Source organism: Sinocyclocheilus grahami, unplaced genomic scaffold, assembly GCF_001515645.1.
Source record: "Sinocyclocheilus grahami isolate Dianchi unplaced genomic scaffold, SAMN03320097.WGS_v1.1 scaffold1384.1, whole genome shotgun sequence".
Lineage (NCBI taxonomy): Eukaryota > Metazoa > Chordata > Actinopteri > Cypriniformes > Cyprinidae > Sinocyclocheilus > Sinocyclocheilus grahami.
In genome coordinates, this window is record NW_015506563.1 from 185,623 (window position 1) to 200,622 (window position 15,000).

Consider the following 15,000-nt stretch of genomic DNA (forward strand, 5'->3'; position numbering starts at 1 on the left):
CACTCACACACACACACACACACACACTCTCACACACACACACACTCTCACACACACACACACACACTGTCTTTTGTTATTCGTTTGATGGTGTGTTCATATAAACTACTGTAACACAGGTAAATAAATGGATGTCAAATTAAACAAAATCTAACATAAAGTCAACTGTTATTCGTTTGATGGTGTGTTCATATAAACTACTGTAACACAGGCAAATAAATGGATGTCAAATTAAACAAAATCTAACATAAAGTCAACATGAGTCAACTGAAAATACAGTTTTTAAATGCGAATGTTATTCACTGAAGTACAGAAGTTCTCTCGTACCGACTGGGTCTGAGTAAAACTCTGTTTGCTCCTGTAGTTAATAGTTCCCAAATCTGTGAAGCTGCTGTGAAACATTACTGCAGCCCTCTTCAGTGAAGTCAACACTGATCCAGAGCTGTACGTGCGTCTCAGTCCGCTGCTGAGCTCCTGGATCAGTAGATGGTGCACATGATCACAGGATTACTTGATATCCAGACCGGACCTGTATCTCTTAGATTGTCTTCTCCAGATGTTAACTGATGGACTGGAGTGCTGTGGATTATTGTGATGTTTTTATCAGCTGTTTGGACTCTCATTCTGACGGCACCCATTCACTGCAGAGCATCCACAGCTGAGACACTGATGCAATGCTACATTTCTACTAACCTGATGAAGAAACAAACTCATCTCAGATGTAGAGCCCTGCACGGGCCTCAAATATAGTCCCTAGCCCTGCCCTGGCCCCAGATGCTCAGTCCCTAGCCCGGCCCGGGTCCAACAGCTCATCAGAGTCGCCGGCCCGAGCCCGTTCCCCCTTCTCCCAAAACAGCTTATACTACTGTTTCAGCTATTAAAATAGTTCAGTTTTGTATGTAATGTCAAAGTGATTATATTTCGTTTCGTTTTTTTATTAAGTTAATTTAGAAAATTAAGGATGCATTGCAAAAAGCTTTTTTTTGTTCTTAAATGTAAGTTTTTGTTTTTTTAAAGTAAGGACCAATCTGCAGACAGTGAGCTGATCATAGCCTATGTTTGATCAAGTTAGACTCCTCAAATCAGCACCACTTGCCTAAAATAAAATCTATAGATATGAAACAGTTCAAGCATATCACAGTGTCAGTTTAAATGTTTAAGCTCTAGATAAATGTGCTGTTAGCCGCATACCCAAGCGCTTGTGTGAGAGCTAAAGCGGAGGCGCCGGCGGGATCAGCTGCAGCGGAAACAACCTCACATATGCCGTCGTTATTGCTCATAAAGGTAAGAGTAATGCATCACTCGGAACTGTAAAGGGTCTACTCTTACTTGTGTGCACTCACAATATCAACAAAACCTTGTGCTTTTATTAAATAAAGGATACATACAGGATGCGCTTTCTGCAATTTCGGCCGAAACTCAGCGAATACTTGCCTCACAGACTTACTAAATATATCCGTAGAAAGCTTTAAATTACTTCTTTAAAACGAAATAATTCAAATCAAAAACAAAAACAATTTTTTTATGGATTTGATCAAATCCGTAAAGATGCAGTTCTCTCTAGAGGCGCGTCTGAGGATCCTCATCTTCATCTTTGCGACACGGACTCAGAAAACACTCATTTAATAATAAATCATTCAAATATCTCCTTACTATTTCCCCCGACAGCTTTCCCGAAGCACTGGGAACTGTTAGTAACCCACTTCTCCCTGATGCTGTGCAGGGGCAGCTGGCACCTGTAGCTGATGCGCGCGTATATGCGTTGCGTAATGCGTAAGCGATGTAGCATATTTATAATATAATCAATATAACCATATTTCATACAGTAGCCTGTGTGTGCTCTGCGCGTGTGTGGCACAATAAAAGAAGAGAAGCTAAATAACTCGGCGTGTACTCAGATGGCCTGAGTGTTTCATTTATGGGGGAACTTTCCTGTAGTGAACACACACACTGACGGTCTGTATGGGAAACAGACAAGTGGAGTGATAGAAGCATGCTTTCTACAGAAAGACGCTCTCTGTCTGATGGATGAGGTGCAGCATTTAGCAGCAGTGCCCTGCGGCCCGTGGGTTTGTTGTGTTCACCGGTCAGAGCATGTGTCGGTGTGCGTGTGCGGCGCGAGGACAGCAGAGGACAGTGGCGCGTGCGGAAGAGTCTGCAGATGACCGCTGTGTTTATCCAGCAGTGTGACGGACAGCATGAGTGAGTGCGTCCAGCTGAGCGTTCCCGCGCGCGTTCATCAGAACGTCTCCATCTGTTCTGGTCTGTAGCTCCGCCTCCGCTCTGGATTTATGGTTATTGCAGCAGCCGCAGTCAGTCAGTAGTGTACTACCGCACGCGCTCTCACAGCGCAGACCGGACCAGCATGACCGAGACTCAGCCCGAACCCACTCCAGACGCCGCGGAGGCGCACGGGCCGGAGGCGAAGCAGGAGAACGGCGACTGCACAGAGAAGGCGCCGCGGGAGTTCGAGCCCCCGGAGGGCGGCTGGGGCTGGGTGGTGATGCTGGCCTCGATGTGGTGCAACGGCTCGGTGTTCGGCATCCAGAACGCGTTCGGCATCTTGTTCGTGTCTCTGCTGAAAGAGTTCGGCTCCGAGTCAGACGAAGACCTGCGCTTCAAAACAGGTAACGCAGTGTGTGTGTGTGTGTGTGTGTGTGTGTGTGTGTGAGGCTCGAGTCCCCGCGCGCGGCTTACTGTATGATCAACAGCGAAGCGAAACATTGCTCCGCGTCGCCTGCTTTCGAAACAAAGTCATAGAGAAAGCGCTGCGGTTTATTAGTGTCGGGAAATCGGGTCGTAGCCTGTGCTTAGGGGACCCGGGGCTCGCTGGCGCAGTTTCACTCCAGTCAATGTTGATCAGCGTAGATTTATTTTCAAACCTGCAAAAAAACAAAAACAAAACTAGATTAGGAATGCACAGCGTTAATTAAACGCGTGTTGTGACAACATGCCCCACTTTATGTGGGGATCTATTATAGGCTTTTCAGCCAGATGTTAAATCATTGTTTTGGCCAGACAACCCCTGCTCTGTGAGAAAACACTTCAACCTTTCAGTATATGCATTAATATATGCACTCTAAAAATGCTGGGTTATTTTGACTAACGTGCTGGGTTGTTTTATTTAACTCAACTATTGTTTAAAAATGACCATATAGCTGGCTTAAAACGGGCTGGAAATTAAAAATAACACACAGAATTACTAGAAGCAACAGCAATAATCAAAAGACGAACATTTATTAGTAAGCAAGAACACTCATGGACAAAACTATAAGACGAATTGAATTTATTTAGATGAATGCAGCATAGTTTACAATATTGCATACTCGTTTAACAAGCATTTTAGAAATAAAAATCGGTAACACTTTACTTGAAGGGGTGTGCATAAGACTGACATCTGTGATGCTATCGGTGGTGTGATAGTCATGTTTACAGCAGTTCCGTTCCATCTTTCAGATGCTCCTTTATGAAAGTCAGTTTATGACACTCGGACTCATCTACATCTGAATGTGTATTACGGTTGAGACAGCTCAGCCCAAACCACTGATGAAGATTAACGGTGTTCTGATGAGTCGTCATACGGATCCTCGACATGCCAGTTGACTACAGCGGTCCTTCAGGACTTAAAACTGCATCAGAAAGACAAGCGAAGGCCTTAAAAACTCTTAAATCAGAGCAGAAAGTCTTGAATTCATAAAGTCACGGCATTGAATGTTGCATTCATTGCAAAGAAATTCATATCTTCCTCAGTATTTTTGTCTTGTTTTCCAATATAAATATGCAAATGTTCTTAAATCAAGATTTACTTGAGATGCAAAATGTACATATGGAGTCTTGTTTTCTGAATTGAACAAAATGAAGTGAGTTTATGCTTAAAACAAGAACACATATCCGTCATTCGGTATGAAAACGTGTGAAACAGTTGAGTTTATTGGAAGTTTTTTTTATCAATTTCTCAGAAATAAGACTTATGTCATTTTGTTTCTCCAGTAAATGCATTTTGATTTAAGAATCTTCAGACATTTGCGCTGAAAACTAAGAGTGATTCGGAGGATGAACAGCACTTTTCTGCAGTGTCATCAGAAGATACAGTAAGAGTTTCCACACTCCGTGTGTAGTGGTTCCATACTCATATTCACTTTCACATTTAGAAACCATATTGAAGTATTGCATCCAATTGATTTAAGTCCTGAAGTCCTGCAGAGGCGAGTGAGGACATTGTGATTTTAATGAAACTTCTTGTCCTCAGAGTGGTCGAAGTGCTTTAAGCTGAAATGTGTTAAAGTCGTTAACACAGCAATAGAGTAAATATAGCTGTGAAACGTTCCTGCCATTGTAAGTTGCCTTCACATTTGCAATTGACAGACTCGGCTGTCTTCAGTCCCTCATTAAACGTTTCCTGTGTAATGCTGGCGGAGGATTGCATCATGTCCAGCTGTCCATGCACACATCAACACGGCTCTGTCGGCTCATGCCAGCGGCGCTCAGAGGTCAGTTTCCAGTCACTGCATCAACCACAAGAGCAAACGCAGCTGACGGTACAAGCTGTTCCTAGTACAGTTTAGTGTAGTCTACGAAATGTGATATATATATATTAGGGCTGCACGATTATGACAAAAATCATAATTGTCGATTATCCCCTTGAAATTGTAATTGCGATTATTAAATACGATTATCACAATTTACATTGAACGATGCTTATACCATTGTTTGATGCAGCTGCGTGCCGTATTTTTATATGAACATAAACAAGCTGAAAACACTAACTGAAAAACTTTTAGTGCTTTTCTATAGTCTTAAACCTCAAATGTCAAATATACATCGGATTAGTTTCTTCTTTAAATTATAAAAATATGAATGGTATTATATAGGGATGCTCCGATCGATCGGTATCGGCCGATAATCACATTTTATGACTCGATCGGTACTCACTAACTTGGCCGATCTCACGAACCGATGGCAATTTTATGACGTCAACGCGTGATTCTGAACTTTGACCGCGGCAGCGGGTGCGCTTTGGTCGGCGCAGCAACTAACCGCCCTTGTGCGGCGCAAGCCATTGAAATGAATGGGTTTCATAGCGCAGCGCTTTCCTCGTCCGGTGTGAAAGGCCCTTTGCGGCTCCACGGCCCCCGGAGCTGATCACGGCCGCTCTAGTCAGTGCTAGTGTTTATCAGCCAGCCGTGGCACGGGTCTGAAGCGGCTCTCCGTGCTGCTTGGCTAAAAATAGTCTTTTGTGAGTTGCCACAGCGTGGAGGACGGAACAAAACCTTGTCAGAGACGTATGGGGTAACGGTAACATAATACGCTGATCGTGGGCTGCTTTTAAATGAACATTTATTTATAAAACAAAATATCTTCTTTGGCCATATTAGCCTACTCAGTAGCATTAACACAGGCTTTACTCCTTTAAAACTTTATCTGGAATGTCATCGTTTCGGTCACTGCAACTTCCCGATCAGGCGAACACACACACACACACACACACACACACACACACACACACACACACACTCACACACACACACAGACACACACACACACACACACTCACACTCGCACACAAATGAAATGTCTCCATGATGAAAAAAAAAGTAGTTAATATTTGCATAATTTAGGATTTATTTTATCCACCCGTGACCCACCCGCAAATAATCAGAATGCATTTCTTTATTACCCGACCCGCAGCGCCCGTGGACTGAACTGTTTGTTCTTTCAGTAGTTTAAATGTTTCTATTTCTTTTTTCCTCTTCAGTCTTATATTGGACAGTATTAAACCTTATGTGTTACATCAGACTTCTCAATATTGGAGTTTAAATGTTTCTATTTATTTTGTCCTCTCTCTAGCATTGGACAATGTTAAATTAAACCTAATGAGTTGCATCAAACTACTCCAATTAGTTATTTTAGGAGTTTAAATGTTTTTTCTTATTTAATGTTTATTTTGTCCTCCACAGTTTACTATTGGATCATGCTTAAATAAACCTTGTGGGTTGCATCAGACTGCTCCATTTTGTTTATATTTATTTTTGTCTTATATTAAGTATCCTGATATACATATACAACTATGTCTATACATAGTTAGACAAAATATATATTCTATGATCTGCTTTGTAAAAAATAAAAAGTGGTGTTAAGAGGTCAGGTTATTGTACATCCAGCCTGTTATTTATAGGCTGTTTTAATCCATTCTTCCAAGCAGAGGTCCGAACAAAAAACTAAACATTTTTTACATGCATTGTATTTGTACATTTAGATACATGTGAGGCCATGTGACAGAAAAATACTGTTTCTGTTCAAGGTTTTCCTCCTGAAATCTATATTTTAGCCTACTTAAAAGCATTATCTAAAAACATCTTGAAGCATCAGAATCGGCATCGGTATCGGCCGATCACCATGACAAGAAATCGGTACTCCGTATCGGCTGCAAAAATCCTGATCGGAGCATCCCTAGTATTATAATGTTATCCTAAAACTAAGACTAAAACAATGGAAAAACCCTTAAGATAACATGTAAAAAGAAAAAAACATATCTTAAGCGTGCAGAATAACATAAGTGGACTTTGAACGATTACGTAATTGTGGCATCCATAATTGTAATCCTGATTAGAAATTCGATTAATTGTGCAGCCCTAATATATATAATATATGTATATAAGTATGTATAAGTGTCCAACACTATACATACCACATACTACATAGCAAATCTCAACTGCTTGATTGTTTATATTGTTGCAGAAAAGTAAACTATATTATAATCCAGCTCTAATCTGCTGAATGCAGCTATAAGGCATGAACATAGTAAGATATTATGAACATTAACATCATTAGTGCCCTATGTAATCCATTTAATTTTTTCCTCAAATTCTCAAATCCGTTTTATTTTGACCAAATTCTGTGCTTTCCATTTTAATTTTTCTGGATTTCATTTTAATGCAATGTCAACAATCAAAAAGCGTGTCTTAATTAATTAAATTCATAAAAACAATTGATTATTATTATTATTATTATTACAATAACAGGGCCCTATGAAATGGTTTTCTAGTAATCAAATGAAGACATAAAACAATTTCATTTATCCTTTAATCAAATGGAAATTAAACAAATGGAAGTGCTGCACAACAGAGGTTTGCTGTTAAGGTTAAAATGTGGAAGAAAATTAGTGTGATTTTTGTATTGATTATTGAGTAATACTTTTATTATTATTAGTGTTATTATTATTATTATTATACTGAGACATACATTCTACTATACAATAGTAATATATTTTTCTCACAATTTCTTTGTTAAACCGACATTTTATTTTGACGGGTTGCCGTGAAGACCTTTACGTTTCTGCGTGTATGATATGACGGTAGGTTTTTTTCAAATGAAACGGGTCAGATGCTCATGAAGTGACTGGAGTCTGGAGATGAAGTTCATGTATTTATGTCCTCATTTAGTGAGATGGCAGATGCTGAAAACACCGCGAGCGTCACACTTGATGAATGAAACTTTCGGGTACTTTGGTAGCCCTGGTTCTCTTATAACAGGAGTGAGGTATCTCACTTTGGGAATCGCCTCTGGCGTGACCAATCCTTGAAGCAACAATTAAACCACGTCTTGTCGGTTGACAGACCAATCATGACAGTGATGCGGGAGTCCCTACCTATAACTGTACTGTGATAACGCTTAACCTTAACGGCTTAACAGATTTGACTACATATCTTTTCTACTACATAGTATTTCTCCATATGTTTGGCTGACTGTGTTTAATGATGATAAAGAACAGGCTGCATTGTCAAGGTAGCAAAGCTTAACTGTGCGCGCATCACTCCAGCTTTTCCTTCGAACTACTCCTTTTAGTCAGAAAGAGAATCGGAATTGTAAAAGGTTTATTTGTGTACATTCACAATAAAAACAAATCTTTGTGCTTTTGTAAAATAAGCCTAAAGAAAAATAGGACACCGCGCAGCACGTAAATGAACCGAAACTCTGCATACTAGGCTACTTGTTGCACAGTTTTTCTTTCATTTTCTTAATTTATTATTGAAGTAAAAATGTGTTTCTCGTAAAGGCCTATTTATTCGTTATATACAGTATATATATATAGCCTAGCTTTATAATGTTCTTCTCCGCTGGCAGAAGCGCTGCAGGTGTGTGATGTGATATGATGATCATGTGATCCTCATGTTCTGTTGTTTGCTGCTTTTTGCGCATGTCAAATTAATCCCCGGGAAACAAATGCTAGTATTTTTTAACAGGTCACAGACACTGATCCTTTCTAATTTAATTCAATTCTAATTTAAAATAATCTTGTTGGTTAACGGTTAACGAGCGTCGGTTGTCGGTTAGGAAAAATAACCGAATTGAACATCCCTAATTCAGAGCACCTCAGCAACCGTTTAGCAAGGCCAACATCCATTTAAAGTCCTTCAAATCTCTCTTCAAACTCCTGCAAGTCCATGAGGCCTGTGTAAGCAGAGCCAGCGTGACTCTGCATTGAGCGATTGTTTGTCTTTTCTGTATCTGACGGTCTGTGAGTGTCAGTGAGCTGCCCTGATATGAGAGTCACATCCCACAGTCCACACCAGTGTTTCCCAACCACTAAAAATGATACAAACTTTCTATCTCTATTATATTTCGTTATTGTTATTATTTTAAATCAATGCTGTTGATCATCTTTACATCTGATTGGGTATTTTCTAATATTTAACCAATGAAAAGCATTCGAAAGAGCTTGTGAGTAAACCTCGTAACGCCATTGGATCCTCAAACTGTCGTGACTCCACCCGCCTCCATTCAGAATGAAGCGCCGCGCGCAGTCTGGAGACAGATCTCTGCTCGTTCACGTTGCAAGGGTAAATAAAGGACTGATTAAGTTGTTTGAATAAGTACAGATTAAACACTGTCTATAAAGGCTAATGTTTTGTGTGTGTTTGAAGAGCAGAGAAGAGTCTCTTAGCATTTGTCGTCTAGGTGTAGCTAATATACTGTTTTATATATCCTGTGCATTGTGCTTCATCTTTTATATCATGAGATTTTGGCCAAATGTATTCAACAACAAAAAACTGAGCGCCCATATAGCTGCAATAAACTTTATAACCTGAAAGTTGATGAAAACGTAATGCGATGCACACCATTAATGATGAATGGACAAAACACAGATCTCCGGCCTTCGCTGGTCCAAAACCTCGCAACTCCATTTGAGCTTGATTTTCATAAAATCTTAATATTATAATGGCAAATGCAAGTGTCTGATCTTATATAAAGCCACGATACCAACTCTGACGACGCTGTTTAATTATTTAAAAAATATATATTTTTTTTACATCTCCTGAAAGCAGTCATTCTTTTGGACATAAAAGGTTTCCGCCCGACAGCTACGATAAGTAAATTAGTTTTTTTATCATCACCAACAACATAAAGCTACCTGTGACATAAGCTCAAGTTTCACATTAAATGTGAGTACTACTTTTAATATAATACCCAGTTTTAATATGCCATTTGAAGCAATGCGTGTTTGTGCAATTTTGCTATGCTTCAGTGTTTAGTGGTGTGCCGTGGGACTTTTTACTGATCAAAAATGTGCTGTGCCGCAACAGCTTGAGTCTGTCTACACGGGGCGCGAATCATTTCAACTATGCAGATCATTTGAACTTTGTGTCAGTATGTCATAAATACAGTGAGGCAGCAGTTTACTGTTAGGGGTTTGTTGTGTCTCATCCAGTGTAGACCGCGTCACAGTAACTGCAGGATGTACTTGACGCTCAGGTAAACCAAGACTAATTCAGACTAATTATTCATCTGCTAGCAGACTGACAGTGTTTGGTGCTCAAACATTGTGATTTGTTCTAATACATCTGCAAATAACAATTCAGCTCGATCATTCAGACATGTGCTGGATGCGAAGGACTCATTTGCCATCCATATCACATGATTTCTGATAAATAACAAGACAAATCAGACCATTTTATATGCACATAAATCTATAAAAAATATTTTCAAGTTTGCACCATAATAACTGCAACAATTCTAAGACATTAGCTCAGATTTGATCATTGATGTTCAGTCCAACTGAGAACCGAGCTTACCTGGAGCAGTGCCTTACAATAACGTGAGTTGTGTATTCAGAGAACTTTTTATGTAACTATGTATCTCCTGTCCCTTGTTGAGAGAAATCAGGAGAGAGTGCAGAGGCGTTTCCTTCAGCCCAAGACTCATTCAGTTCACTTTCTGTGTGAAAGGGCCTTTACAGTTGCCAAAAATTGTAACAAACAAACTTTTGGGGTTTTTATTATTAAAAAAACAAATAAGCAAGCCCGGCCCAGGTGACACAAAGTAACGCAAAAGTAACATAATGCATTTCTTTCCATAGCAAGTAACTAAGTGACACAATTACTTTTTTATGGTGTAACTCAATATTGTAATGCATTACTTTTAAAAGTGACTTTCCCCAGCACTGCTTTTGAGTATGAAATAGGAATGAAAAGTTCTTGCTAAAAAGTCCTATTTTTAAAAGTTGAATCATCTTTCGATGCCAAAGTTCAGGTGTCAAATACATCAAGCTTTATTTTCTGTAAGAAAAGTCAATTACATCTCATACTGAGCGTCAGTCGAATTTTGCAGATATGTAAATTATGCCAGTTAACTGTGAACAGTAATTATTAGTTAGTTGTCATGCTTATTATAAGTGCTTGTTTTCTCATGAAGTAGCTTATCAATATGAGCAGTCGCATGCTGTCATTGCTTTGTGCAGTTTCAGAATACAGAAGCATACTTGTGTTTTTAGTCGACACGCACAACTCAAAGCATGAGCTCATTCTCATTCTGACGATGGTGTTATTCTTTCTGAAAGTGCTTCTTGATCAGTCATGATGGTGACATGCATTCATGAGAAGAGGAATCGGGAATCTTTGTTCGAACAGTCCTGTAGACGAGCGGTTGTGTGACCCACAGACGCTGTTATCAGTGCAGTCATGTTCAGAGCAGGAGATAAGAGCGAACAGGACACTGCGCTGTCATTGGGCTGTTCAGTCGCACTTCAGTCATTCTTAGAATGTTTCCCAGCGTCAGCAGACTGATATCGGCTCGATTCCTTTGCAGTCTCGGTCAAAAGAAAAGCATTAACGACGGCAAAACACACAATAGCTGAGAGTACGAGACACGCAAACCCACACAGCAGAAGAAATACAACCAACTAATTATCTAATTAACTAGTCTTTCCAATACTAAACTCATTTCTTAACCCAAATGAAGCGCAAACCCAATCAGAATGTGCTAGAGTTTTATTAGCACTAATATTATTTATATTTAGGTCTAAATTGAAGGTTTATATATTTCATATAAAAGGGTCATAACTTTAAAATAATTTTAACACAAACTAATACATTTCATGCCATGCATCAATGAAACAGGTCAGATTTCTGTAATAGTACTATTAAACTGAATGTGTTTCAAATACAAAATTAAACCAGCTATCATCAATAAATCCATTTATTTTAAATTCTTGCATTTTAGCCACCTGAATATTGCTTGTTTCACAGCTAGCCATGTTTTAACCGTGTTCATACTTTTTATCAGAAAACATTTAACTGCTTGGAGAATTTTTCTGATTGTAAGCAATTTAATGCATTTAAAAAAAATATGATTGTTTAAATGAAAAAGTGGATGCAACTAGTTAATAAAAGGCTATAAACTTCATTTATGCATGACTGACAAATATGCATCACAATTTTTGTTAGTTAAGTTAAAAGTGTAATGCACGTGGATTTTTATATGATGAAATTCTATATGCAATTCAAATACAGACTCAAGACTCAGACGATTCAGTTGATTTCAAATTCACATTTTTAGATTTGAGGAACAACGTTTTTATCTGTTTATCACCGTAAGACGGCGAGTCTTAACAAGTTCGTAATGATTGACATCGCTCAGCCGTTCACTTCTGTTTTATACATTCCCACACACACTACAAAACAAGATTAAAGTCTTAAAGCAATGGACAGTGCACAGATTGGTTCATTGGACTGGATTATCTGTGTATCATCTGCATTACTGCCTGCCACTGCTGTAGTTATTTGCTGTCAGACCCAGAACTGCATTGAAGGAGCTAGGCGTTACGCTCTCTAATCATAAAGACCATCGTTGTAATCAGTATGCTGTATTTTTCATGATGAGTGGTCAGCAGCTCTCTGGCGTCACCTTTTTTTTGTATTTCGCTTTATACAATAGTGGCTGTGTCAAAGCAGCTTTACAGTGTTAAACAGGAAAACAGTTTGTCAGTGATGCAAGAAGACAATAACACAGTCATTTTCCAGCTAAAGTCAGTTCATTGATGATTCAGTGATGTTATCATCCAGTTCAGCTCTCGTCCAATAGTGTCTGTGCACTGCAGAAGTGGATGTTTGACACCAATTGTTGTCATTCCTGTAGAGCAGGGGTGCCAGACTCAGTTCCTGGAGCGCCGGGGCCCTGCAGAGTTTAGTTTCAACACTGCTCCAACACGCATATCATGTAGTTTTCAAATAAGCCTTAAGGACTTGATTCGTTGGATAAGGTGTGTTTAAACTCTGCAGGGCTCCGGCCCACCAGGAACTGAGTTTAACACCCCTGGTTTATACCAAGGGTCCCCAAACTTCTGCTTGGGCATCTTTCATTGACATTACCTTGACACATAAGAAGAAAGGTCTGTCAGTCCAGCCTTATTTTGTGCTGTTGTCTTGTGGGACGTTCTCTTTGAATTTGTTTATGGAGGTTGACATCGATTAGGACATGCAGTGTCCAGTTCTTCAGCAGTTACTGCCTCATTCAGGGGCCTGGCCTTGGTTCTGTCTGCGGTGAAGCAGATGGAGTTACGTGCACTGCCGCACATGTGAGTTAATAGTCAACAGAGCGCTTGATCTGTGTTGACACACGCTTTAGGTGAAGGTTGCTGGCAGATAAACAGGTAAGGTAAACATGGGAACGGCGAGGAGCGTCCTGTTGGAGCACCAATCGCTGGCACTCTACAGAATGGCAACATCACCCTATAAGTTCAGCGCGTGGTGGGAAACTAGACATGGCCCATGGCCTGCCGGGGCCCACAGCAGCTGCTCAGGGTGTTGGTAAGAGCCTGATACAGCTAGAGTTAAATAGAGTTCAGCCATACGCGTCTGAGGCCTGGAGGAGCTTCTGTAGACAGTGAGCAGCTTTACTCTTCACTGCTTTATGACTGACACTAAAGTTGTGTTGCCACACGCTCTTAACCTATTAATGTGTTTCAGGTCAATTTGACCTACACTCGATTTGAAACGGATTGAAACACTGGTTAGACTAATGACTTTTTCTCATTTAGGACCTTGAATTTGCATGCGAAGATTTAACATACACAAAGGTACAAAAGCTGGGGCAGTTCCTTTTCGAAATGTACAAATATGTACAACTTCAACTTGGGTGCTAAAATGTTCCTTTAAGGTACTAATATGCACCTTTTAGGGGCAAATAAGATACACAAATGTGCCTTTTGAATTTTTTTTGTAGCTTTTATTCTGAGATCGTATAAAACTGTTTTGGAAAGCTGCACAAATTTCCCCCATTGGTTGCCATGCAATTCACAAAAAAATCAACACTTTGAAAAACTTGATTTTTGGTGAATTGCATAGAAATCAATAGGGGTTAGTTTAAATCCCCAACACAAAAGTGTTTCTGATACTAAACACAACAGGAGGACTTGTCACGGGATGGTGGTCCTGGAGTTTGAGTGCTATAGCGCCTCGTGTGGGACTCCTGTGAGCTGTCTGAAGTTCTGAAACATCAGGAGTTGAGTTTTCTGCATCGTCTGTGCGACTCTTCTTCGTGCAGAGCGAGGTTCCTTTCTAACAGCAGCGTTCAGATCCTCCAGCAGTCAGCGTAATGTTTGCCAGCTGTGTGCGGCTTGTGTGAATCCCCCATAAAGCCTGCTGCAGATGTTCCCGAGGATTCTGCAGAGTCATCCTGAGGATCAGAAGTGTCCCCATGCTTGTGGGTAATGAGCGGGGCTCAGAGCTGGAAACGCTCAACGGAAGGATTCGCTTATGCCATAAAGTCTCTGTGATCTTTAGGAACAGCCTGAGGAGCTCTGTGAGGATGAGACGGCCTCATGAAGCAGACGTGTGTGTGTGTGTGTGTGTGTGTGAGAGTGTGTGTGTGTGTGTGTGTGTGTGTGAGAGTGTGTGTGTGGCGGATGGCCTTGGGGTCCAGCAGGATCTCCGTACTGTCCTCTTTCACGATCCCGGTGCGGAAGTTCAGCACCAGATCCACCAGGAAGAGCGTGTCCGACACCACATTAAAGATGATCCACGGAGGAGTGTTCTCGTCCTTGAAGAAGGTGATTCCCACCGGGAGGATGATGAGGTTTCCCACCATCAGCAGCAGCATGAGGAGATCCCAGCAAAACCTGCACATAAAAATGGAATTTGGCAACATTTGGATGAATGAATCAAACGTAGAGCTGCACACTCATGCACTAGTGTGTGTGTGTGAATATTACAGCACTGCTGTGTGAGTGTGAATCTGCATGTTGTGTGTGTGTCAGTTTGCTGTAACCCACGCACTGAAACACACGTGATGCATGTCTGCATCTCACTGTATGAGCACATGAACTTCATCTGAGACTCACTTCAGCAGCATTTCACCATTTGCTTTGCTAAAACAATCAGGAGATGCACACAAAACTCAGAGATCTTCACTACAACCCGCCAAAATAAGCGTTCAGTTTAACTTGAAGAAATTGTTACAAAAATGTATTGATACTTCTCAAAGCAATAATAATACAAATACAACAGCATAAAAGTGTTTAAAAAAATATCACAATATTTCTTCCATGTTTTAATGTAAACAGTAAGTTTATGTTGAGCAGCACTTGTCAAAAAATGAAAGGAATTTCCACTATGCCACCAGACAGTGAAGCGACTCGACTGCAATGTAATGTAACATGAAGCTAATCACGTCTTCTGTCTCTGTTCATGTTTCAGTCGCTGTGTGTCTGTCTGTAAGAGTCTG

The 15,000-nt window shown here is 40.3% G+C and overlaps 1 protein-coding gene across 1 annotated transcript in view; it reads left to right on the plus strand.

Annotated features, from left to right (window-relative positions):
- The first annotated feature begins 2,247 nt into the window (after window positions 1-2,247).
- The window catches only part of LOC107569826 (monocarboxylate transporter 10), a 40,481-nt gene continuing 27,728 nt past the window's right edge, over window positions 2,248-15,000 (plus strand). The window contains exon 1 of the mRNA XM_016255982.1: window positions 2,248-2,627. Coding sequence (XP_016111468.1) covers window positions 2,366-2,627 — 262 coding nt within the window. The 5' untranslated portion in view covers window positions 2,248-2,365. The remainder of the gene's footprint in view (window positions 2,628-15,000) is intronic.